At 39.8% G+C, this 27,146-nt stretch overlaps 3 protein-coding genes across 3 annotated transcripts; 1 reads left to right on the forward strand and 2 right to left on the reverse strand.

Annotated features, from left to right (window-relative positions):
• Positions 1–567: 567 nt before the first annotated feature.
• Positions 568–10,284, reverse strand: alkbh8 (alkB homolog 8, tRNA methyltransferase). The gene is made up of 12 exons (XM_026299424.1): positions 10,130–10,284; positions 9,271–9,404; positions 9,092–9,192; positions 8,777–8,908; positions 8,344–8,439; positions 7,841–7,945; positions 7,204–7,274; positions 4,893–4,999; positions 4,395–4,555; positions 3,620–3,900; positions 1,818–1,967; positions 568–1,419 (listed from the first exon to the last, which is right to left on the reverse strand). The coding sequence occupies exons 1-12, from the start codon at positions 10,265–10,267 to the stop codon at positions 658–660; spliced, it is 2,238 nt and encodes a 745-aa protein (XP_026155209.1). The 5' UTR covers positions 10,268–10,284; the 3' UTR covers positions 568–657.
• Positions 10,285–16,370: 6,086 nt separating this feature from the next.
• On the forward strand, positions 16,371–18,613 carry sln (sarcolipin). The gene is made up of 3 exons (XM_026299289.1): positions 16,371–16,544; positions 17,361–17,556; positions 17,962–18,613. Exon 3 carries the CDS (start codon positions 18,072–18,074, stop codon positions 18,168–18,170), a length of 99 nt encoding a protein of 32 aa, XP_026155074.1. The 5' UTR covers positions 16,371–16,544; positions 17,361–17,556; positions 17,962–18,071; the 3' UTR covers positions 18,171–18,613.
• A 1,033-nt stretch (positions 18,614–19,646) lies between these two features.
• Positions 19,647–26,564, reverse strand: kbtbd3 (kelch repeat and BTB (POZ) domain containing 3). Its single transcript, XM_026299288.1, has 10 exons — positions 26,432–26,564; positions 25,792–26,077; positions 25,457–25,622; positions 24,835–25,017; positions 22,593–22,766; positions 22,209–22,493; positions 21,394–21,636; positions 21,017–21,307; positions 20,777–20,926; positions 19,647–19,980 (listed from the first exon to the last, which is right to left on the reverse strand). The coding sequence occupies exons 2-10, from the start codon at positions 26,064–26,066 to the stop codon at positions 19,858–19,860; spliced, it is 1,890 nt and encodes a 629-aa protein (XP_026155073.1). The 5' UTR covers positions 26,067–26,077; positions 26,432–26,564; the 3' UTR covers positions 19,647–19,857.
• Between the last annotated feature and the right edge of the window lie 582 nt (positions 26,565–27,146).

Below are 27,146 nucleotides of genomic sequence, written 5' to 3' on the forward strand. Positions count from 1 at the left end.
CCACAGATTCACCAGCACCAGCACCATTACACTTTGCACACTCACAGACATTATTGTGCATGATCTCCCCAACACCACCCTATTTTACTTAACCTAACATTAATTATAATTCTTTGCCTAACCTTAACCTAACCCCAACCCTATACCTTTCACTAACTTTACACCAAGATATCAGCATAAAATTCAGCAATTCACCTCATGGTGACCAGCATCTGGTCACAGCAGCATATATATGCCACAACAGCCTGAGTCTTAACTTAACATTGTGTCCACATTTTTTTGCCTCATATTCATCTTTCCTCAAATTCCTACTAAACTTGGCAAATACCATATTTGACTGCCCCTGAATACTTATTTTTTTATAAAGTCTATTTGTATGCAAACACACTAACACTGTAGGATTCAGTAACTATTAGTGTAAACAATTAGTTTACACAACACTAGTCAGGAGATATTCATTCAATCATTCATATCCATGCCAGTTTTTTTGACACACATTTTGTAAAAGCTTTAACTTTATTTTACTACACTTCTCTCTTTATTTTTTCCATTATCATTTAAACAAAGTGAAGTTTACACCACTTTAATAGCCATGGTTCACTGTAGATCTTGTACGGATTCTGTCCTGACATGTATTACTAGTGAAATTCATCTCCCTCAGTCCTTCTCTAATATAACACACCAGTTTCCCTGGTCATGGTAGCTGCTCAGCACTTTGGCTCCAGCCACCTGACCACACAGCTGCTCCAGCTCCCCCTGCTGGAAAACATGGTAGTAGCGGTGGAAGACGGGCGCTGCATTGTTCTCAGAGTTTCGGTTAGAGCTGGATGTCTGTGTAGTGTCATCACCTGGACTGGGTTTAAAGTGTGGGCTGTGAGTGGCATCAATGATATCAAGACTTGATCGAAAAGATATGTTGAAGTCACAACTTGGATTTTGGTCATGTTTACAATCAAATATATTTTTGGAGCTCAAACTAAAGGCTGAGCAGGAGTTGCTGGACTTCCCTTTCCTTTTATCCATCTTCCCATTTTCTCCTGATTCTCCCTTGCCTGGTCCTTTCCCCTCTTTCAGATGCCACGGAACCAAAAGGTCCTGGGTGTTGAAGGCTGTGCGGTTGGTGTGCACACCAAGTTTACCATCAGTCACTTTGAAAGGATCTTGTATGTTGTCTTCAGGTTTGTAGTTGTCTTTTAAACACCCAATGCTATTGCTACCTGATTCCCCATTAGGTTCCTGGCTGTCCTCTGGTGTGTCAAAAATTAAGCATTGATTTTCAGGACATTGTTTGTTCTGGTCTTTCAGGTATTTGGACTTCTGCTTGTTGTATTCTTGTTCAAAAGCCCAAACATAGATGAGTGCCTGACCTCCAGGTTTCAACAGTCTCACCAGCTCCCTCACTGCTGCCAGCCGACGCTCCTACAACACAAAGTGTCAAGTTCAGTTTCTGGAGTTTTGAGTTTTAAGTTCCTTTAATGCTCATCTACAGGAGGTAGGTTTTAAGTTCCTTTATTCATGTATAAAAGAACTGAAAACATGAGAAACTGAACTTAAGAGAGCATGCTAAGTGAGGGCAAATTAGTCTATTTGTGGATTAAAAGTGATGGATCACTTGATTTGAAGCATAATATTTCAACAAACGAGACAATACAATGTTTTTCGACTATGGTGTTTTGAAATGAAGCTCTAATTCAGGAGTTCCTAAAATCGTTCCATCGATCCTTCAAAAGTTGCTTTATGATGCCCACAGACTGATGGACCATCTAGTGATGCATTACAGTCTTGTTATCCTTTGTGTGCCCATGTAGTGTATATACCTGTGTGGAAAAGTGGTGTATGACAGCAATGGATATACAGGCATCGCAGACGGCTGTTCGCAGAGGGACACTTAGAGCATCAGATACAAATGCCTGGAAACCCCTCTCTGTACAGATTTGGACTAGAGCGCTGCTACGGTCGCAACCCACCTGGAAAGAAAAAGAACACCCTGAAGACAAAATCATTCACACGCAGGAACACAGGCACAACAGAAAAATCAGTGGTCAAAGAAGAAGGGAAAATGGAGAAGGGACAGATGGAGGAAAGCACAGAAATGCAGAATATGGAGAAAAAGAAAAAGTGCAGCTAAATAAATGTAAAAGGAAGAAAAGAAAGGGTTGACTGGATTGAATCACTTATGATTATTTAACACATTTTGTCCCAGGAAGCAATTAAATCAAGCTTCATAGGATCTCTTCCCAAAAGACATGGAGGTGATGAGGACATGGTGAGAAATGCTGCACATATGCACAATTACACACAGAAGCTCAATGTGTTTACTGACACACAAAACACAAAGGTCAAGCTTTTTCATTTTAATTAATGCTAGGAACGTTAATAATGTTAATCTGTAACAGGAGAGAGTATGAGAAGAGGAGAGGGGGAAACGGAAAACAAAAAAAGCTTGTGCTGAGGAAATACAACAAATTTAAAAGAGAAAAACAGATTGAGAAAACCAGGAGATTTGATTTAGAAAGTTAATGTGTGTCGTGATCACAATGTTCTCAGTGATGATTTATCATGGCTACGGTTTGAGTCAGGATAAGCTGCTTACATGCACATCCAAATCCCAAACATGAATATCCCTGTGCACATACGTAAGCAGAAGATGTAGGATATTACCATAGAAACCAACCTAATGCAAATAATGACAACCACAAGACATTGGAGTAAGAGGAACACAGGGCTGAGTAATAGGGACATCAACCCTAGGTGTATTTTTGGAGTTTATTTAGCTTATTTAAAATACATACAGCCTAAACCGTATGTGGACAGACTGACTACAGATACTTGCATTCATGTGAACAATATGACTTGCTGTAGTGCCTAAGCATTACCCACATGACCACCCTCGCTTAAGGAAAGTGTAAAGATGCAAGCCTATGTCTTCTCCCTCAGTTCACTCTGAAGCAGAGAGGAGCATGAGGATGCTGAGGATTTGACATGGCTACTCCTTTTCATTTGACATTTATGAGAAAGCTGAGCACTGAGGCTGTGCTCTTTGTTGCCTGTACTTTAGTTTTGGTGGATGGATTTAAAGCCTGTTCTAATGTAGAACTCACTGTATTAAATAAGAGCATTACCTATATACTTAAATGAAGAGTACATAGATGTCTGCTGAGGAAATATGTTTTTTTAAATATCTAGTTATGGAAAACTTCCCATCTCACTCTGAGAAACCAATTAAGCACATTTCCACAAAACATCACATTATTTCTCAAAAGGCAGCAAAGTTTGTTCCAACTTTTGTGTTAAAGTGTGGTTTATAACAGAGATTAGCCTTCTGTGGCTTTTGAATCTGAATCCACTGGAGCCTCTACTTGTGCCTGAGGTAGGTGCAGAGTTATTCCATCTCATTGCTTGCCATTTGCTGCAACTGATTTGCTGATTGACTATGTGCTACAGTCCCTGCAGTCATAACATGTTATGTGACACTTCTATATATAAGTGACTGTTATGAAAATGTCTGGCATTTCACAGTGATGATAATCTCAGAAACCCTAGCAATAAAAATGGATTGAAAAAAGGAAATTTCCCTACAGGGATTCCAGACATTATAATAAAATCTGACGACACTCACTGCAATCACTTCTGTGTTGACACCCAGGTATTTCCCATTTCCACAGCCAACATCAGCCAGCACGCCGCCAGCTGGGAGTGAGGAAAGAAAGTGGCAGACACGAGGCCAGGGGGAGTGGCGAGTGCTGCTGAAGTGGGAGGCAATGGCGTTGTACACCCGGTGCACATACTCCTCTTCCAGACGGGCTGCGTCGGCATGGCAACAGGGTAGTGAGGGGGGAGATGGCAGAGAGGGTGAAGGTGCTGTAGGAGCTCCTTGACTGTCACAGGCAGAGCGGAAGGCTGGAGGGAGGGGAAAGGGAGAAGGTAGAGGGTTGAATGGTGAGACAAAGGGTGGCACACACACACCTACACATCCACTACATTCCTCTACAGGAACTTTATCCTGACCAGCTATTCCACATTCAATTTCATTACCATCATATCACTTTTAAGTGATAATCTGCAATGTTTATGAGAATTCAAAGTTTAAATTTTCAAGCAAAAATGTAACTGGCTCTGAATGGAGTCAAACTGCCTACTCTGTAATTCATATGATGCAATTCTTCATATTTACAGAATCAAAGTGTATGCTCACTGGGCAGATTATGTCACAAAGAATGCAAAATATCACAGGCTCATTCCCCCAGTGGCTGCTGCTAAAAATATGCTCCGTCAAGCTGCAGTGATGTGATTTTGATAAATGTGTCCATGAGATTGTGTATCATGTTCATATTAAATATGTTGATACAGAGGTGGATTTACAAGGTAAAAACAATGAACACAAACAGCCTCACCACAGAGGCATGGCTCATGCCTGATCTTGCGAAAAGTGAAAGAAGTGCGAGTGTCCCTTTTGCTTAATGTGAGATTGCTATTGGTCCTGAGGCCAGGTGTTATATCAGCAGAGGACTGTGGGTCGCAAGATGGCACCATGTCAAACTTCCGAGGGGTAATCCTGGTGAGATAGAGAAGATAGAGAAAACTGTAGGAGTTGCTGACTGTCATACATGACCTGACAATAACTAATCTTTATAGTTGCTGCGAATGCCAGAAGAGGGTTTTATCTTTTTGTGTGAAGGGATTCAAATCTGCAAAGTGTGCAGGCAGACTCTATGAAGCCCAGAGAAAGGCCAGTAAATTCTGTATTCCTGCCTTCCTGCCCTCTACTACAATGAAATTAAAGTTTAAAAAAAAGGAACAGCCACTCCTCTTAATAATCATCTCAAGGTTCATGTCAGGTTAAACTGACTCCTATCAGGAAAAACTAATCCATCTGACACAGCTCATCTCACCCATGGGTCCAGAGGTATCTGCTCTCTCCCTTCATCACCAGAAGGCTCCGTCCTGGCAATACCACAGGAACAACACGACCATCAGGATGTCGAAACTCCATCACAACCTAAAAATCAGACACACAAGCCAGAAAGTTACCCCCGATACTGTCCAATACTAGGGTTCCCTTTACCAAAATTTGAATCTGTATAACTGGCTGCATGGAACTCAGTGGAATGAACTTTCTATGGAATAATATGAGGGCAGGGATTGTTGTGGCACTAAAAACCGAGTGGGTAGCCAGCTGTGACTAAACGAATATAAGCCATTACAAGAAAACTAAGTCAACAATTGTTAGAATATTTTTATAAAATTACACTTTCCAAACATGAAATTTAAAGGAGTGACGTCAACCAGAAAAAAAAAAAACCCACTCTGATTCATTCCATTTCAGCGTTGGTGTTTGATCCTAATGTTTCCTTACAGCGTATAACAGCATGAGCTCTGCTGGGAAATTACATCTACACAATTTCAAACTGCATCTCTCCAACGTCTGACAGCAGGAAAATTGGATTTTGTGAAGTCAAAGCATGGGTGTGTGTGTCTGTGTGTGTGTGTGTAAGGTACAGAGAGAGACACATAAGTGTTTGTGTATGACTGTGAGAGAGTGATGTACATGCAACACCAGCAAATGACCAGCTCTTTTTCTCAAACTACAATTGAATATGATCTCATATGTACACAAACACACACACACACAGAACAGGTGACAGACAGAAATGTGCTTTTCCCATGTGAGGAGTATTAGCCAATCAATGAAATTGTTGGAATGTGACTAAATCAATTTTGCTGCTGGCAGCAATACTTTACAACAAGACTGCTTATCAATTGCACACACACAAACACAATGGTACATGTACACAAACACACTTGTACTTCTATATTTGTGAGGACATTCAGTGACATAATGCATCCCCTAGACCCTTTCCCTGACCTTTACCATCATAACTAATTGCCTAAGATCAACCTATACCTTAACTGGTCCTCACAAAGTATAGCCATACAAATGCACACATACATGGACACATCTAGTTATGTTGTTTAAAATAATATAATTACAGAAGACCAGTTTGGATTAAGTAGTTTGCATAGGTTTAATAAGGAATAACAGAATCAGTTATAATAATTTTAGTTTTTGGAAGTACTTAAATCAAGTACAGGTAGTATCTAATTGTGGTCAAACAAAAATTTGTACCTGAGTTGAATAAGGTGAAAATGGACTTGTAATGTTCCAACATTTCATCTGTGATCAATGAATCGTTTTTGGCAGGATCTATTCAGTACATGTATGCCTTTTTTCTCTACATTGTTTTTACCACCTGATATAACATGGCACTTTTTGTGACTCAATATCTCTGCCAAAGAGCTAGGGAAAAGAATACACTGCACTCACACACTCACTGTCTACCAGTCTGTGTGCGTGACAGATGGCGTGACAGATGATTGCTAATAGAGCCCCTACGTTTCAGACAAGCAGGGCCAGATGGGCGTTTATCTACAGCAGTCACCCTGCAGAGACTCAACCAGAGCCAGTGCCAGGTCACATCATCTAGTTACACCTGGAATAGTCAAGGAGACAGCAATCTCTACAGTTTGTAAGAAAATCTGTAGCTCAAAATTTATTACAAAATGACCATGACACCTGGCTGAGCATGAGAATATGAAAGTATATAAGTCTGTCAGAGAGAGACAAAAGCATGAGACATAGTAAGCAAATTGCTAAAATGTTCTCAGAAAAATTACAAGGACACACACTTGCACACACTCATTGCTGACAGCTGTGCCCTCTTCAGACAGATGAATCATGCTGATCAGTGAAGTGACAATTAATTTGACTGATCAAAGCAGGACACAGAAAGGCACACAGAAAAAAAGCCACATACACTTTTATTTAGATCACCCTTTAACTTTGCATCACCCCTTCACACGAAAATGTGAACAAACATTATTAATGAACAGGCCTTGAGTACTGCTGATCGACAATGGCTACACAAGCTGACTGCTGAATTATAAAGTCTGCTAAATGACTATACCCACAGATCTGTAGAAAGTATTTCTCTCGAACAGCTGGTGTGACATCATTCATAGAATGTACTCTACAGATTGTGAAAATTCATTTTCTATTTTTAAATCTATATAACTGCATACAAAAGGAGTTCAAAGCAGTTTACAGAATCATGAAATAATAACACCAAAGGCCAAATATTACCATATATCCATACTAAGTTAAGAACATAAAATGTTTAAATCACTGAATGATGGACATCTTACCTTTGACCCCAGGCTCAGTGAGAGGATGGTGTCCTCAAAGGCAGAGTGAGTATCCACATGAGGAGGAATACCTGGAAATATTATAAACATACATGTAGAGTTAAAATAGGTAAAAGTTGAAATGCATCAATGTTCTATAAAAATAAAACTTTCTGTATAATATGAAAGTATTTAAATTTCACTGAAATCATTGAACTTTATTAGGGTTTTTGGTGAATATCACTGAACATTTTGTGACGTGTGAAACTCAAATCATTTGGACATTAAAGCAGTCTGAGTTTCTGTACTTACCCTTAAAAAAATCTCAATAACATCTCATCATCTTAAAGCCACTGCTGTAATTCTGTTAACAAACAACTAACAAGAAGCTAGGACTTTAAAATTCCAGATGGATGCATTCTGGAAAGATTTCTGCTGCCACCTTGTGGGATAAATCATTAAATGTGCTGTGCTAATACACATACCCACACAAAAAAATCCTACCCTGCAGTTGTTCTATGTTTTGCTGAGCTGCTGTTATTATTATTTACATAGCCTTGCTGATAACTTGTTATCTAATGATTCATCATCTTTAACATTTATCAATTTATTCAGCCTGTTTTTGATAAACAACGTTATTAAAGACATAAAAACTCACCCTGTCCAGACTCATACTGGTTGACAGTCAGCTGGTCTGGCATGGTGATGATGTGTCCGTTCTTCAGACACCGCTCCAGAACAGGTAAGCACTCCACAGGTAGACCTGCATACAGACAAACACATACTCATAAACTTCTCTGTTAGATCTTCCTAATTTTTATCTTCATAATTTTATAATCACGTGTTCTTGCTTACTACAATGACAGAATACATAATTAGTACATAATGACACACTGTTCAGTAAACTGTGGAAATAGAAACGCAGAAATGTTTTACTACATTTTTAATAAACTAATTAAATATCCCAGCAGGGATACTAATAGATGATAATTATCACAGCAGTGGAGTATTTGAAGATTTATGATTTTTGCCAATTCCTGCTGCTAGAGTCTAAAAACACACAGCTGAGAAAAGCACAGCACTGCACAGAAAAATATGACAGATAAAACCCTGACTGCAAAAAAAAAAAAATGTGGATAATAAAAAACAGGGTAAGCCTACCTGCATGTAATGGCTTGTCTTTGTCGATGTTGTTGTTGTCATAGCAAAATTCAAAGCCATAATGTTTGACTCTTCTATGCTTCAAAGCTTTTTGAGCTAAAAGGTATAAAAAAGACAGACAAAACTTGCTTTTTTTTTTTTATTTCTTGTCAAAATTATGCAGAATAGTTTAATACATTAAATTGGTACAAATCTAAATGGGATTCGTCATGACTCATTAAAATGGTGAGTGCACAGTTTGCAACTGCCGGTGCCTGCTGTAAAAGACACATTGCTTCTGTGCAAAACAAACTTTTAAACATATTTTATTTTAAATTTAATTTCTAGATGTTCTGTGTTAAAGACTCTCGAGTTCATGATCCAGTTTTTGAGTGAACATAATGAAATGAACTTAAAACATAACTCAAACATAATGAACTTAGTCAGAACTTACCAGTGACGACATCATTAGTGGATGACCAGTCTATAGCAGCAAGCAACAAAGCCTCTTCCTCTGAAGACACAAAATCTTCTAATAAAACTAATCCTTCTGGAAAATGAAGAGACAGCTCCTCCTCACAGATTACTGCATACACACACACACAGAATATAGAGTAAAGTTCCCATTAGTGGCTGCAAAGGTATGTTTATTATAAGAAATTATCTACAGAACAAAACACATTAACATTTACATGAATGCATATGTTAATAAAGGTTACAAACAAGTCTCACATTAATGTGTGTGCAGGCCAGTGTTTAAGCCATGTACCTGAGTTGACATAACTAAGGTAGAGCGTGACACTGTTCTCTCCACATTGCAGCTTTTGTCCATTCAGGTGCGTGTGGGCTTTCCGAGCACTCTCCTCTAATCTGAAAAGATTAATTGTGTGAGATTTAAACTTTAATACTGCCTAAACGCATTGAATAAGTTCAATGCAGTAACTGTACCTGAATGTGGCAAAGGCATAGGGCTTGTGAGGTGGCATGACCAGGGTCTCTACTTCTCCCATTTCTTTCAGCACTGCAGAAAGCTCCTCTCGGCTAACACCGTTACCCAGGCCGCCGTTAGCCACCACCAAACTCTGAGGAGGAGACAAAGGTAGATCAGTTGATTTTACATAGGCAAGTTTAACAACAGAAACAGCTGGAAAGCTGACATTCAAAACTGAAACACCAAATACAAGACTACAACAAAATAAAAAGCAAAATGTGTAAATGCCAAATATGTGTCCCAGCACCTTTAATGCCAGTAACTATGATAACAGTACACAACACACGGCTACAACTGTAGTCCGGAAATGTTTATATATTACAAATGCAGAGAAAATAAGCACACTAAAATATATCATTCGTTTAATCTATCTACCTATTTTTCCTAAAGCTAGACTAAAACAGTGCAACATATGATCTCAAAGCCAGACAATCACTGTCTCGTGATCACGCATTAATTAATTCGTTCCCACGTGTTATTAACTTGCGGCCAGACGCAATAGGCTCACCAGGAACAAATGTTTTATGTACGGATTTATTAACTTCATTGATTTTCTGCAGCTTGCTACAGAGGGACTAGGAAAGTGAAGCCTGATCAATCATAGATTACACACGATCATTTGCAGTTGTATGTTGTGTTTACAGCAGACTACTTTTGTACGAAGTGAGCTGTGAATTGTATTTTTTGCGTCTACCAGCTGCAAAACCTAAATATGACATTTAAAGAAGTAGAAGGTGCTGTAACTGTTACATGAGCTATTAGCTAGCTCGCTCTGCATGACAGCTGATCTATTGTCAGTTTAGAGTTATCATTTACCTTGGTGGGCTGCGGTGCCGTCACGATACCTTCATGTTTTAGCAAAGTGTGACTCGCTTTTATCTGTTTTCGGAGAACTTTCTTTTCATCTTTACTCTTTTTAATGGCCTTCACGTTACTTTCCACATTACAGTCCATGGTACGTCGTCTTACGTTGTCCGGGTTCAACAAATACTAAAGACGAGCAGTTCCTGTTCTCGTATAGAAGCGCTTTTTGATTCATGTCAGCATGTAAAATGTTCATGCGATTAATGCGTGTTTTAAATGATGATCTCACGATTTTCTTCATTTGTAGAAATATTACAGAATGTCAGTGTAGCTTCTGACAACACAGGATGCTCTTAAATATATCACACAAATAAAAGTCATCAGGATTTCATATGTATATATTCATATGTATATATATATATATATATATATATATATATATATATATATATATATATATATATATATATATATATATATATATATATATATATATATATATATATATAATGTATATAATCAAATGTAAAATTATTAACATAGAAAATAACTTTGTCTACCTAAGACAACAAATTTCAAGTAATTTTCAGGGGTGTAGGCCCGAGGCTATAAAGAGACGTCACACCCGTGTCTTCAAAACAAATGGATGAGATAAAGTTCACAGAATTCATAAAAGTAGAGAATCAACCAGTAAAGAATCAACCAGTACATGACCGAATCTGTCCATCCTTTGCTGTTCATGTCATTTTGCTTTCTGAATAAGTCTTGCTAACCTGGATAATATACTTGACTACAATTGTTTAACTATCATTCTCAAATGAATATGATTCATTTCAGAGCAGATATTTTGACTTGTCAGCATGAAAAGCACTAATAGAACTAGTAACATTATCAGTCACTATCTATCTTCCAACAATTAGTGCAATGTATTGCAACAATAAATTTCACCTGCATTTGGTGATATAAAAGGTTTTATTGTTTTTTTTTTTCTTTGTTTGTTTGTTTCACTCTACACTTGTCCCAGCTCATGTGTTTCTCCTCCAATATGTTTTAGTAACACAAATATAAATGATTTCAAGCTTTGTTAGTCAGTTTCTGGTGGCATTACTATACTTTTTGGCCTTTGTACCTCCCACTGGCAATCTATATACATATCTCTTGGTGTTTAATGTCCCAACTGGGACACATCAGCAGTGGTATACAGCTACTTTGTTCTTCTCTCTTCTAATCCCATGTCAAAGTCTGACAAATGACTAGTGTTTTGCCTTGTAGCTGTAATATACAGGACCTCATCCCTGATGGCAAATCCATGCTCCATGTCTCTAAGTGTCAGACAAAAAGCTTCTTGTGTCATTTAATAGGCCCCACTAACCTGACCCTAAAGAATAAGATAGCCACATTCAATACTTCATATTATATCATTGCACTTCACTCCATGGATGGTGACTTGCACTTGCACTTAGGACTTGACTTGGACTAGAGATTTGGCAGTTATTTTACTTTTACATCCAGCTAATGCTAAATATCTGATAAGATGAATGTCAGTCCTAACTGTGACTTGACTGTCAAAAATACATTGCAGAGTCACGGACATAATGCATTGAGCAGATTGCAAACTGGGCATTAATTCAAAGCTAGCTTGCCAGTTTAGCACACAGAAAATATTACTGATATGTAATGAAATCTAGTATATATTCAAAGTACATTATTTAGCTTATTTTGCAGCTGGGAGTGTGTTTTTTTCATATTACATGGCAATAAGCAGTTTAAAGTTTTTCATCCAACAATTAATCAAAGCTGATACTGTATGCTAGTGGATAAAAGAGTGTTGATAATGTATACAGAGATACAAAGATACAATGACTCAGTCACATTCCAGCATGAGTGCTAAATTGTAACCGATGCATTCTGTCTATTTTATGTGTCTGTGGTGCAGTGCCTTCCCTGGCTGTTGCTCTCTGTCTGCTCCCTCCCTCAAAGGAGCCAGTTAGTTTAGATCTGACATAAGAATTTCTCTACAGCCAGATTAATGATGCTACAGCCCTCCTAAATGTGGGTTTGTGTTTCAGCATGCGTGTGCACGTTTATCTGTGGTTGCAAGCATGAAAAATGAGTGTGTGTGTCAGTGTCTTCCAGTGTGTGCGTGCATTTATTCACGAATGGGTTATGTAATGAAGCCATCACCTGTCCTTAGCCATCTTAGTAATTACAGTGCCATGCAGAGCTTCTGGCCAGTGGGAATCCTTTATCACCTTAAAAACATACTCAGTTTAATCTAAAAAACAGCAGCTGGTCAAGCCAGAGAGCACATGGCTGCCCTCTCTGGCTTGACAACAACACTGCCTCATCTTGTTTTTCAAAACAGTTTAATAACCCCCTGACTCTTTTATGGCCATTGGATGACACATCAAGATGCCAGTTGGATTCAATTTCTTGGGAACGTAGTCAGGACTAAAGTGTTGCCTCTAGTTTATTGCATTCACAGCACGTAATACAGATTGTTGTAAAAAATTACCCTGAGACAGCTTAACTGTTCCTGTTCTGTTCCTTATACAGTACAATGCTGAAAAAACATAGTTGAGAACATTTTTTATTTAGTAGCTCTGGGGCTTTCAAACAATAAATTATACAATATCACACAGTCCTATTTAGCACATGCAACAATTTACATGGACTTAAAGAAGAGAAACATTTTAATTTTCTGAACATTTTTAGGACTTCTCTATGTTTGCTTTAAAGGTGAAGTTCAAAGTTCATTTTTGACCTTGGAAACAGCAGTTGAGAAAACTATCTCCATTTAGCAGCTGATGAGTGATCCAACAGGCAATAAAGATCGTGTGTCATGATGAAAAGCTGGACCTTGTAGAGAGATCTGTTATTCAGTTGCTTCATCCAAGGTACAAAAACAGACACTGAACCTTATCTTACAAGTATAACTTTACAGTACATTACAGAATAGATCAACTATTCATGCACTTATGAAGGATAAATGTGGTTGAATGAGCATCATCATTGTATCAAGTGAAAATTTTACTTTAAAGTTATGAATGGGTGATTATTGAGACATTTCCTCTGCCAGTGCGCAAGGGCATCTCACAGCCAAGCTCAGAAAAAGAAACATAACAGTCAGAAGTAGAATGGAGCCACTTATGTACCCTGAGGCATGCCATGACCCTTTGGAATGCAGGGTAAGTCGCCAGAGACCAAACTCCTGTTGCTGGCATCATTGTATTGCAATTAGGTGGAGCCTGCAGGACAGAGATGGAAAGATAAAGATTCCAGATCCTGCTGTTTAAAATAGTGATACTGATCTCCTGGGACTCTATACATATACCCACATAGCCATCTGTGCTAAAACAACTACAAAACTTCAGAAATATACTAAACAAAACTGCATGTTTTTTGCCCATGGAGATGATGAAGCATAAGAATGATGGGATGAAATGGCAAAATAAATAATAAATAAACAACACATGCTTCTCTGAATATCTGTTTGAAATGACACACATACCGCATATGCATATATGCCTATTTGCCTATATGCCTATATATGCGTGTGTATGTAAAGCACAGGGACATAAGTCACTAGTTTAGTAGAGGTCTTTGCCAAGAGATCTGGTGTTCAAACATAGAATTTCAACTGGCCAAAATTTTAGCAAGGTTGAGTACTGCATCCATCTGGTGTGTGTATCATCTCAGTCAGCAGAGATTAATTTTTGTCCTTCCTCCAATCATTGGTGCTGCAGTGGAAAAAATGTAGACACTTTAAATGAGCAAAGGTCTAGGCTAAATAATTTTTGACTGCCAGCTATTTGTACTGTACAGAATGTGCAGGCTAAACCACAGGATAATTTGTGTTAATTAAATAAATCTTTTCTTAATTTAACATTTTCTGCTTTATATCTCATACTTGACACATATTTTATTGTCAGATGAATGAAGTTGTATGAATGTTTGGGGGGGGGGTATTACACAGCAACAGCAGTGATGCAATAATGAGATAAAATTAATTGAAATTTGCTTGTTTGCCCTTAAATGGCACAAGTCAGACATTTTATAATTTTTCAAATCCAGCAAGGAAGGATGGATGGAATATTGTTCTGCTTCCCATCTCTCTTCTAAGCTAAGTATTTATGTCCTGGTTCTTGCCTATAATAGTATTTCTGTATGGATGTTTTTACAAGAGTTTTACATTTGGACACTTGACCATTGTATGACTAAATGATATAAATTACATGTTTATGATGTTCTGCAGGATTTTCTAAGAAAATATTAGTCATAAACATTTTAGATTTCGAAAAAGCGTATGACAGGGTGCTGAGCCAGGAGCAGTATGTTCGAGTGGTGCAGGACATGTATGAGAGCTATAAGACAGTGGTGAGGTGTGCTGTAGGGGTGACAGGAGTTCAAGGTGAAGGTGGGGCTGCACCAAGGATCGGCTTTGAGCCCCTTCTTGTTTGCTGTGTTGATGGACAGGCTGACATGAACAAGAACACGAGTTGCAAAATATGAACTACAAGGAGCATGAACAAAAGGAGCTAGACAAGAACACAAGACATGGTGAAAAAAAACCTGAAAACACATACAAAAGAGAGGCAGATAACTTAACTTAAACTCAGGGAAGCAAAAGGGCAGTCCATGATCAAAAGGTCCAAAACCAAGAAAACAAGCAGAGTTGAACATGGCAAGGATCAGGCAATCAAGGCATGGAACATAGGTTTCTCAAAAAACAACCTGGCAAAGAAACAATGACTGAACCAAGGGATATAAAGTGAGGGACAAAACAAGGCACAGGTGAGTCAACTCAATAATCAGGTCAATGTAAAAAGAAACAGAACGAAACAAAACCAGATCCTGTCATGATCTTTCAAAATAAAAGTCCAAAACAGGAAGTCACAAAATGAGGATCATGGCACATTTGCTTGTACAGTTGCAGTAGAGAGATTGTATTTGTTCACTGTTTTGTATTTCCCATAAAAGTCTGACAGCTGGCATATAAGAAACTCACCAAGATAGTTTTCAATAATAAACAGTAGTCTTATTGCACGGAAATTTACGCATGTACACACAGTATTCAGAATGTGGGGAATGGTGTCTCTGAGGCCTTGTTGACACCCTCTGTCGTTCCACTGATTTAGAGGATAAGCTTGCCAGCACTTTTATATCTTAAACACAGGCACACATCCTCTCTCTTTCTCTCTCTCTCTCTATTTCTCATACACACACACTTGTTTCCATTTTTAAGGGAGGCTTTACATTGACTTGTATTAATTTCCTGGAGATTGACCCTAACCCTGACCATAATCTCTACCTGCTTAACCCTAACCCTTACCCTAATCTTAACCTACTTCTATCATGCTAACTTTAAAACAAATCATCTCTTTGAAATTGATTTAGTAATTTACATGGTGGGGAACTGGATTTTGTCCACATGAGGAAGCAGAGCCCCCACAAGTCACTGTGTAAACAAATTTCAGTCCCCACAATATGGCAAAGATATGATACACACACAAACACACACACACACATACACACACACACACAGCTGTCAAAGCAGGCCATGATCTGCCCTGCACAGAGATGCCTGCACACATCACCCTGCTTTATTCAATCACCCCTAGCACTGGATCTGTGTGACAATGGGATTCCCTGGATCAAATTGCTATTGGTCTAATGTTGGCACAGCAGCAGGGTCATAAAATGACAGCCGTTTTGATCTGCTAAATCCTCTGGGAATGACCTTGGAATCCTGTGATGGAAAGGTTTTGGCGAGTCATGCCTAAACTCACTTTATCCTGGTGTGACCCCTCTGCCTGTACAAGAGATGGTGTGTTTGTCAAGGGGGCTTAACACTAGTTCAGAGATAACAGCGTTCTAAGCAGCTGTCAAGTGTGAGATGAGCTGTCAAAACCCTTTTCCTAGCTCTAGCATGACATTGAGGAGGGGGAAAGGAAAGGTATGATGGGTCTACACAACCACAAAAGAGAAAACAAAATAAATCGCCACTTTATAATTATGTAAGATCTTTTTTATGGACCACATCAGATGAAAATGCATGTTTGCAATCTGCATTCATACACACTCTCATGTCTGCCTGGTTAATGTAATGCTACAGTCAGCAGCTAGCCTAAAAACTGGAAGCAGGGTAAAACAGCTGGCCTGGGTCTGTCCAAAGGTAACAAAATCCATCCACCTGCCATGATATTTTTAAATTTTTATTTATGACAAGACCTCTAACCCTCCAATTTATCATCAGACCAGAGCTGGGAAAGGAGCTGACTCATAGCAACAGGCAGTTTTTCACTTTTCATTATAGTACATCAACAAGTGGGAGCGCACTGAGAAATTAGCAACTGAATGCGACCCTACATTATGGAAAGCAACTAGTTTTTGGCTTTGCTTTAAATTAAAACAAAACAACGTGCAGGTAGGTGGATTTTGCTACCTTATGTTAGAGCCAGACTAGCTCTTTTCCAGTCTTTGTGCTATGCTCAGCTAAATATTGCCTGTTGGCTGTACCTTCATGTTTTTTTCCACCAACAAGAGAGAGGTATCATCTTCTCATCTAACAAGCAGACAAGCGTATTTGCAAATGCATGTTGATTGAAACTTAGTCAGGGAACATTGTAGGTTTTTGGCAAAACTTTGTTTAAAAGACACAGATGATATTACTATATAATGGTGTGTATATCAGTGTCTCTGTTGCTTTAGTCTGTCTGCAACTTAGAGACTTTGATTAAGCCTGGCTGCATTTATCTGTGAACACTTCAGCTGAATGAAACTGATTAGAAGTGGTACATTCTTCTGTAACCTACATATCCTGTTAGTGTCTTTAGGTAACAACAGACATGTTGTCATCCAAAAAAGACATGCTGAAAGTAAAAGCAGTGCAAGGGCAGAAAGGGCTGTACTGTGTTTGTCCTGCTTTATTACCTGATTTAAATACAATATGCCTCATATGAAACATTTTGGAGCAGTTGTTCTACATTACCTCTGTGCATACTTCTTCCACAAATACTGAGTAATATTGTTACTGCTTGCTTTATCAATCAGACAATGTGAAAAATGTGTTCAGAACAACTGTAATCCAACTAGTATTAGCAATAATGTTATATAAATAACCCTTAGTCCCTCCTCTGTTTGTCATGGTTGTGTGTTGTGAGAGAGAGAGAGAGACACTCTGTATGGACAAACATGCCAGTGGAAGAGATGTTGGAAAATGATACACTCTATTGGTTGTTAGTTGCTGTGTGACATCAGTCTGTGTGTATGTGAACCATGGGCGGTCCACTAAGGATGACTACTTTAGGAGTGGGCTCTGCTTCTGGTGATCACAGAAGGCTGGGCAACGGCAAGAAGATCAGCTGCTAATAGATGCTAAGAGAAGAAGTGCCACAACAGAGAAACCTCCAGTAAGAGGACAAACTGCTGTTTCAAAGGTTTGTTTATAGTGAGATTACAGACAAAAAAAGATAAGTAACATTTCACTGGTTATATCTGATTTTTTTAGCATCTTGTTGTCATATCTAGGAGCTAGATTACTGCACCTGAGAACTGCACAATTGTGATAATTCTGTGCATTAACAACTTTTCCTAAAAGTAATTCAATAACCTGACTGTGTGTAGTAATATATTAAATATGCTTTTTGTGGGTGTGACTGCATATTGATGTGTCCTTCAAGTCCCACGTGTGTATAAAAGAGGACATACTGTCCCATCTTTCTGCTGTTGACTGTGTACAGATGTAGCAACCCAATTGAGAAGCGACTGATCCCTCCAATCTATAAAAATCACTAAAATAGTGATTTTTTTTCCTTTTTGTCCTCACCTTTGTTCCCTCTCAGATCTTGGATCAGTGTCCAAAAAGGAACCCCAACTCTTTAAAAACCATCCAATACATCTCCAACCTTCCTGTCTTGCAGCCCCACCTATCCTCTCTGCCTGTGATACCACCATGGACCGCTCAACACAGGAGCTCTTCCTCAACTTCATGGTTGTTTTAATCACTGTGCTGCTGATGTGGCTGCTGGTGAAGAGTTACCAAGACGCTTAGTCATTGGTGTGATCCAGAGCTGCAGTAGTCATATCAGAAATCAGAAACCATGTGATTCTGTTACAGCTAGAGCCAGGGCCAATTGTTTATGACAAAGTAGTCTTGGAGGCGTAGGTGTATTCTGAGGTATTTTGTGAATGTGGCCTTGAATTTCTGGCATGAGCCAAAAGGTTAAATCATAAAACAGATGGAAGGGTGAATAAAAATAAATGAACTGGGGTTTAAGGTGCTAGCTTTCCACTGTGGAAACTTTTTTAATCACTGCAAGAAAATACTGCAATGTCACTATAAACAGTAATATATTAAGTAGTCTATGTCACTGTGTCATTCAAGTGACTGTTGATACACTGAACCACACTGTTGTCAACTGTTGTTTTTATTGATGTGATGAATGTGTCAAATGCAGATACTGTTTTTAAAAAGACATCAACACAAACAGTGAAGCACTATGTTTATGTTCATTTCTTGTACTCGGACTCTTTTTCTATGTAACAACACACACTTATTAAGCATTAGAACATATTTTTCTTCTGGTTGATTCTGAGACTTTACATTTGAGCAGACTACTTGGTAACAGACTGAAATGGCAGAGCATGTTTCTTTATGTTAGACAGGCAAAGATAGAACTGCACATTTTCACTTGTTGACAGAAGAAAAACAATTGCAGAAAGATATCAGGTGATCTATTGTAGGGTCACATAGAACTGATATATAGATCATGAAAGGAGAAACAAGGCATGCATGGCTACATGCAACAGAATAACGGCAGATTGTTTATAGTGAAAACACACCTAGATCACTTATAAATTTTCCATATGAAATGATTCAATTGTTTAATTTTAAATAATTTACTTTATATAACAGCTCTCCATCAGGTTTGAAGGAAAGAACAAAAAAAAGAAATACACAAAAATAATACGGAAATGCCCCAATTATGAAGAACAGCACATACAATAATTTTTTCGGAAATTAAAAATATATGTATATATAATAATATTATATTTAAAAACATTTAGCTGAAAAGGTTTTCAAATCAAATGCATGCCAAAATGCCTTTAGAGGCATGTGTAGTGCTGCCAGAACAAAATCAATAAAACTAATCCAACAGAAAAATCCCCAGATTTATGAAAAGACTGACCTTTTCCTGAAGACTATGTAAATGGATCTTCAATTATATTACATAATAAAGTATATTTGATATTCTATTCTAGCTGTAGGAGAGCTGTTCAATTTACAGATACTGTAAGTTCCTCTTTTAGTGGATTTTCTATGTGAAACATATTAGTCAAAAAAAATCTACTAAAAGGTACTAAAATAGTATTTCTGAAATAATTTTCTGCTCAATAGGGTTCCTCCATGGGAGGGACCATATTTAGATGGACACAATAAACATCCTGTGACAGCAGGTGCTTCACTCATACATATTTAAGGATCAACTCTTTAAATAAAAAAATAAATGAATCATATAGTGCAGATGCTGATCTGTGAGAGGAGATGTGGTGTTAGCTGAAGACAAACTGATTGTCATTCTCTCTTTAGGTGCTGTCCATCAAGCGCTCAGACTTTGAAAGCGAACAGGTACTCATCATGGGTAGTTGCTAAGATCAGTAACTCCTGTAACTCATCAGTAACTCATGTAATGCACGTGCACATCCACTCACTCATGTGGGTGTCTGTCTGATCTGTATCATGCTGTGTCATCCCATGGGTCTCTGTATCTGTTGAAGCTGATGAGCTGACAGTGGAACTCAGTGAGTGCTCTGGGCATAGGTGCCACTTCCTCCCACTGACTCCTCCCACTGTAGTACACCTGCACAGGTAACAAGAAAACATACTGAGAGTATAACTTAAAATTCTAAAGCTATGAATAGGTAATGAGAAAAAACGTCTCTGTGTGAGATGTCTGAAAGTAAATATAACAGGTGTGGGAGCAGGGCCACATCTTAGCAACACCTCTGATTGCCTGCTTCCATCTTGTTAAACAATCTCTCCAGTTTGTCTCAGTTTTCCTGACTTACACTCCCTCACCCTTTCCTTCATCAGTTCTTGCTTTTGCCTGGCCACATCCACACTCATTTATCACTTCATCCCTTTGTTTATCTTCTATCTCTCAGTCCTCTGTATACCATCCTGAGCTTGTAATAGACTTGGTGACACATCACCTGATATGGGCCCGCCGCACTTAATACTCCTCCTACCTCCATCCTCTGTAATGACACTTCCCTCATGTCTCTGAACCTCTAATCACATATTGTTGTAGGGTATTAGCGTGATTAAATCAGTGCACAATATAAAAGCTTCCTAGTCCTTTTAACATCCTTTACAGTAATGGTGATTATTAATATACAGTGTGTACTGTATATATGCAGTGCAGAGATTTTTAATTTTAATATTGCAATTAAAAGTTTTAATTACAACTTCTGCAGTAAGAAAATTCTGCTACCATTAATATCTGGTGAGCTACTGATCACTTCTTCCAAGAACCATTAGAAAAGAGGAAACACCATCTCTAATGGAACCTTGATTTACAGCTTCAGCTCAGCCAAAAAGAAAAAGTGAAAGTAGGGTAGCTTCTATGCATAAGACATTCAAGTTTTCTTTCTTACCTGAACTTCATCTGTGATTTCATCAGGTGAATAGTCTCCACCCAAGATGTAGATTCTGTCTCTCATACCCACTGCTCCAGCATTGAATCCAGCACACTCAAATGATCCCTCACCCTTCCACACACAGGTTTCTGGACAAAAACTATAAACCTAGATGGTAAAAGGGAAACTCTGTTTATCTACCTAACAGTCCTGTGCTCAGAAAACATCAACCTTGCAAGTAATCATCTACTGACTCACCTTATAAGTGGACAGGTCACAGAGATGTAGTGTATTATGAATTGACACTGCCTTAACCAGCGTAGCATGGAAGAACTGGCCAAACTCCGCCACCAAGCGGCTCCACTGGTCTTGTTGAGCATCATAGCAAAAGAAGCAGTCCAGTGAGGGGTTGAAGGAGTCTGTGATTTCTACTTCTGATCCAAGAGCATAAATAACACTACCACAAGCACTGGCTTCAGGGTAGAAGATGGCAGTGGGCAGTGGGCTGACTGAGTACCAGGTCTGGGTCAGTGGGTCATAATACTCCACCTGTAATGTGGAATAGAAAAGAGCAGAATTTGACAAGCCCCTCTCAATAATTTGATCTCAATTGTACATAAAGGAAATGGTGTTACCTCCAGCAGATTGGGAGCACACCCTGTAGATCCTTTGGTCCGTCCCCCAATGATATACACTCTGTTCAGGCAGGTTACAGCTGTGTGCATGGTCCGAGGTTTCAGCATGGCTGGTGCAGCTGTGCATGTGAGGGTCACAGGACAGAAGCACCAAACCTTGTCAGTGGCATCATGGAATGGCTCGTTCACATGGAGACGTATTGCCCGGCAACAGTTCCCTTGACAACCACCTGTGACAAACATCTTTGATTCAATGGGAAAGAGAGAAGATGGTGAACATTTTCTAAAGCTGAGGCCACAGTGCAAACATAAAGCATGTATAAGATAAGGTACAAATCTCTGTAAGTGAGTGCAAGTTCAGTTTGCTTCTCTGATCCAGTGTGTGCAGACTCCCTGCTCTTAGGAAGGGATATAGTCTGCATCACCAAACTGTTGAGGTGTTGCTACTTTTATACCTGCACTTACCTGTTGAAAGTACAAACATGGAGGTTGAGACTCCAAAAACTGTTCCAAAGTAAATGTAAAGAATGACTAAAAAGACAAGAACGAGCACAAAAGGTGCTTATTTTACTGATTTTTGTCTAGGTCTACTTTTTTTCTTGTGAAATAATGGATGCCATTACCTCTGAGAGCTATAAACATCTTTAAAAGAAACTATCTGGGATAAAAATTCACTCCCTGGTTAAACTGTTCACAATCTATGTCCACATTAGAGCTACAGTATAGTGAATACAGAGAAGTCACAAGTTGACATTACTTCATTTTTCGCTAAGGTCACATGCACTTAACAGCAGACCTTCTGTCCCACAATGTACCTTTTCAGCATAGCTGCTAAGGCAGGATCCTGGTGGGTCGGGTATGATAGCTTCCCCATGCCCTGTTCCCAGCTCTTTCCATTGATCTGTTTCCAGACAGTAACAGAAGGTGTGGCGGACCTCTCCATTCTCCTCCGTCTTATGGATGTAGATGTAACTCTGCACTGTGGCGGGTCTGGCATCATTAAGTAGGCCACTGTACTGACTCTGTCTGCTCTGGGCTTCTGACAGCAGGGCAAGACACGATTCATCATTGCTGAGAAGAGTTTCTGACTCACGCAAAGTCTGAAAGACAAGATAAAGGGTTACACAAGAAGCATGAGCCACTCACAAGACCATGAACTGCATACAATTCTAACTTCAGTGCATGTAGTGTGTCATTACCTGTAGTGCAGATGCAGGCAGATGGTGCAGTTTAGTTAGAGATAACAATCCTGGCAAGAGTTTATGTCTTCCTGGGAGGTCATACCGTATCCATCTAAGTAGTGACATCACCACGGCCTCCTCATTAAACACGTTTAAAGCATCAGACCTTAAGCATGCCTCCAACACATTCACCTGAAAGAAACACAAGAAAAACTGAGTATGTATTCTTTAATCTGTCAGACGTGATGTGAGTGGGACGATATTAAGATAAAGATTTGTAATATTTCAGTGTAAAGTCTTCTCTCTCAGACTGAGACAGGTCAAGAAGCTTGAAGTATGTTGATAAATATGCCTCCTACAGTTCGTAGGCCATTAAAAAGGCTTTTTTCTCTAACAATGTATCACACAGGTACATCAAGGTTCATGACTCAGGGACAGTTGGACATTATGTCACAATTGAATTGGTATGAAAAGAATCCTTCTGTGGACCCACCACCTGCAGGAGGATCCATAAGGGGCCTAGTGGTCGAGGACGGGGACCTCGGTGACCCGATCCCTGGATGCTGAAACTGGCTCTAGGGACATGGAATGTCACCTCACTGGGGGGGAAGGAGCCTGAGCTTGTGCGGGAGGTCGAGCGGTACCGACTAGAGACAGTCAGGCTCACCTCCACGCACAGCCTGGGCTCTTGGACCCAGCTCCTTGAGAGGGGCTGGACTCTCTTCTACTCTGGAGTTGCTCACAGTGAGAGATGGCGAGCTGGTGTGGGCTCCCCAGCTCAGCCGCCACGTGTTGGAGTTTTCCCCCTAGAATGAAAGGGTCATTTCCCTGCACCTTCGGGTTGGGGATAGGTCTCTCACTGTTGTTGAGAGGAACACTGGAACAGCTCTACACCCTCTCGAGGGTGCTCGAGGGTTCATGGGAGTTTGACCAACCAGTCCACATGTGTTTTGTGGACTTGGAGAAGGCATTCGACCAGGTCCCTCTTGACATCCTGTGGGAGGTGCTCCAGGAGTATGGGATCCGGGGCCCTTTGCTGAGGGCTATCCGGTCTCTGTACAAACGGAGCAGGAGCTTGGCTCGCATTGCCAATAGTAAGTCAGACCTGTTCCCAGTGCACGTTGAACTCCGGCAGGGCTGCCCTTTGTCACCGGTTCTGTTCATTACTTTTATAGACAGAATTTCTAGGCACAGCCAGGGGCCGGAGGGAGTCCAGTTCAGGGACCACAGGATCTCATCTCTGCTTTTTGCAGATGATATTGTCCTGCTGGCTCCATCGAGCCAGGATCTCCAGCGTGCGCTGGTGCAGTTTGCAATCGAGTGTGAAGTGGCTGAGATGAGAATCAGCACCTTCAAGTCTGAGGCCATGGTACTCAACCGGAAAAAGGTGGCTTGCCATCTCCAGGCCAGGGGAGAGATCCTGCCTCAGGTGGAGGAGTTTAAGTATCTCGGGGTCTTGTTCACGAGTGAGGGAAAGACGGAACGTGAGATTGACAGATGGATCGGGGCATCGGCAGCAGTAATGCGGTCGTGTACCGGTCCGTTGTGGTGAAGAAGGAGCTAAGCCGGAAGGCGAAGCTCTCGATTTACCGGTCAATCTATGTTCCTACTCTCACCTATGGTCATGAGCTCTGGGTCATGACCAAAAGGACAAGATCGCGGATACAAGCAGCTGAAATGAGCTTCCTCTGCAGGGTGGCCGGGCACTCCCTTAGAGATAGGGTGAGGAGCTCGGTCACCCGGGAGGAGCTCAGAGTAGAGCCGCTGCTCCTCCACATCGAGAGGAGTCAGTTGAGGATCTGTTTCGGATGCCTCCTGGGCGCCTCCCTGGGGAGGTGTTCAGGGCATGTCCCACCGGGAGGAGGCCCCATGGGAAGACCCAGGACATGCTGGAGGGACTATGTCTCCCGGCTGGCCTTGGAACGGCTCGGTGTCCCCTGGAAGAGCTGGAGGAAGTGTCCAGGGAGAAGGAAGTCTGGGTATCCCTGATTAGGCTACTGGGCCGCGGATAAGCGGAAGAAGATGGATGGATGGAAAAGAATCACTGAAAATTAAGTAATTGCCTATATAAATAGAATGTAATATCTTTGAAAATAACTTATAGTCAGGATGAAAATTGACTGGAGGGACTACAGAGACTTAAAGACACGACTATAAAATTGTTATTCTACTATCCTTAGAAGATACACCTCAAGCTTTTTGTGCAGTATGTGTATGCAATAAACAGTATAAGAATGTTGTTATTCTTGTGAAGTATCACCTGCATATCCAGGAAATCCTGGGTTTTGGAAAGCTCAGAGAAGTTCTGAACCACAAACTCATTGGCACTTTGGAGTAGAGAGGATGACCCATAGGCCTCAGCAAGGGACAAGAGGGACAAACAGTTATAAAGATCCATGGTTCCTATTAGGAAGTCACTGCAAGCTCGAGACAGGACTGATACCTGAGGACAAAAGAAAAAAAAACTCTAAGCAGAGTTTTATTTATGTAAAACTTTGGTGTACCATTATTTGAATTCATGAAAAAATGGGAAGATATGGGCCAGGCTAAACTAGCCTTAAACTTGACGATAGAAATTCCGACAATATGAGAAAAGACACATACAGTGTACCATACACAATCTGGGCCCAAATATACAGAGCTGTTGTGACAACCATTACCAAAAAAGAGCCAGTTTTATGTATTTTCAGATTATAAGCTTATTTATGAAACCACTATTTCAGCAACAGCTGTACATCTGTCTAATACGTGAGGCTGAAACCAATTCAGAAACAAAGCAGGCCCTTTGGTCCTTGTTTTCTTTACTTTATGGTGCATTTAAACAGAAAGAATGGAAAAAGAATGCAAAGGTGTTTAGTGGGTTATAATAGTTGTACTTCTACCTGCAGAAAGGATGCAAGCTGAAACAGCATGTCTACATTGCTATCAGTGATGAGTGCCTCTCCAGAGTAGGCAAAGTCCAGGAAGGAACCCACTGCCACTGAACACTGGTTACCCAGCGTCACTGAACCATCACCACGCTCTCGCATGTCCACCTCAAACATAGCCCTAAACAGTTACACATGATATTAACATTAGCAGATAGATAGATAGATAGATAGATAGATAGATAGATAGATAGATAGATAGATAGATAGATAGATAGATAGATAGATAGATAGATACATAGATAGATAGATAGATAGATAGATAGATAGATAGATAGATAGATAGATACCTGAAGAAATCACTGCATGCTGCAAGAACACAGCGATGGCAGGGAAAACTGCGTTCCTGGACCTTAATGGTGAAGTCAAACAGCAAGCCTTGCTCCCTGAATGATCGGAGCACACCGAGGAGATGCAGTCCATGGGACTCAGACACCCGCAGCAGGGTCCGGTGCTCTGGGACCCCATTGCATTGTGGAGAATTGCCAGGTTTACTAATGGGGGGGCTGCTGCTGGAGTTGTGGGTGGTGGTGATACAGGAGGATGACTCTGGATTTTCATCCATTTCGCTAAATTCTAGCAGGATAAAAAACAAAAAGAAACATTGCTTGTAATTCAACGTATGTGAATGTGTGTGAGGGAAACAGACAGACAGATGTGAGTAAAAACATGTAATTGGAATATATTAAAACATCAGCTTCTCTTCAGCATATCTGTGACAGGCAGTCTCACTCTACCACAAATATATTACTTTACAATTTAAGGAAGAAGCTTGGTTTGTCTGTCACATGCAATACTATCACACAATTATTCTGTTAAAAATATTTTAGATTACCTTAGATGGTTGTTAAAAGTAGAGCATGTATAAATAGAGGAATCCAGGTAATACATAGATAGGTAGCCTAAAGAAGAAGGACAATCACTACTCACAGTGTCAGCACCTCGGAGAGCTCTCTTTCTCGTGCCACTTTAACTTCCGGAGTGTGAAATCACGCGAGGACTCGAGCATCTTTTTGGTTTTTGCAATTCTCCTTATCGCCAACATCCTTGCTGAAGGTGTCCCCTTTTGGATAATAACAGTGTGATGTTTTTTTTTTCTCCTTTATAAACCCTTCGTGTGCGTATAATCTATGCGGTACTTTGTTTGCTGTAGAAAAAGGCGCGGTGACAACTGGGAACTGTAGTTCTGTTATTGGTTGAAATGCTGTTCTGCGGTTTTGACGTTTGTGGCAATAGGTTTCAACCAATGTTAACGAGATTTCACGAAGACTACTACAAGCTAAAATAGACTGCGTTCTTATAAAATCTTTACTAGTCATTTGTCTCTGGATTTGCTGGCTGGAGCAGTTTTTATGTTGCTCTGCGGGTAGCCAGTGATCTGCGACTGGACCTCAAAGACAATAAACTGATTGTACTAATAACGGAAAAGTGATTTTTAATTGGAAAAAAACCCGGATTCCTAACTTTCCTTAATAAAAAAATATAAATAAAAACGCTTTCAAGAAAAACACATATTTATTAGCTACATCATTACAATGAGTTACAGACTTGTTGACGTATAAATTCACTTTTTTTTTCGGTGGTTGCTGAATCTTACTATGGACATTTAAATTTTAGATATTCAATTTAAATTTCAGATTTAGCT

The sequence above is a fragment of the Mastacembelus armatus genome, chromosome 13 (assembly GCF_900324485.2).
Source record: "Mastacembelus armatus chromosome 13, fMasArm1.2, whole genome shotgun sequence".
Taxonomy (NCBI): domain Eukaryota; kingdom Metazoa; phylum Chordata; class Actinopteri; order Synbranchiformes; family Mastacembelidae; genus Mastacembelus; species Mastacembelus armatus.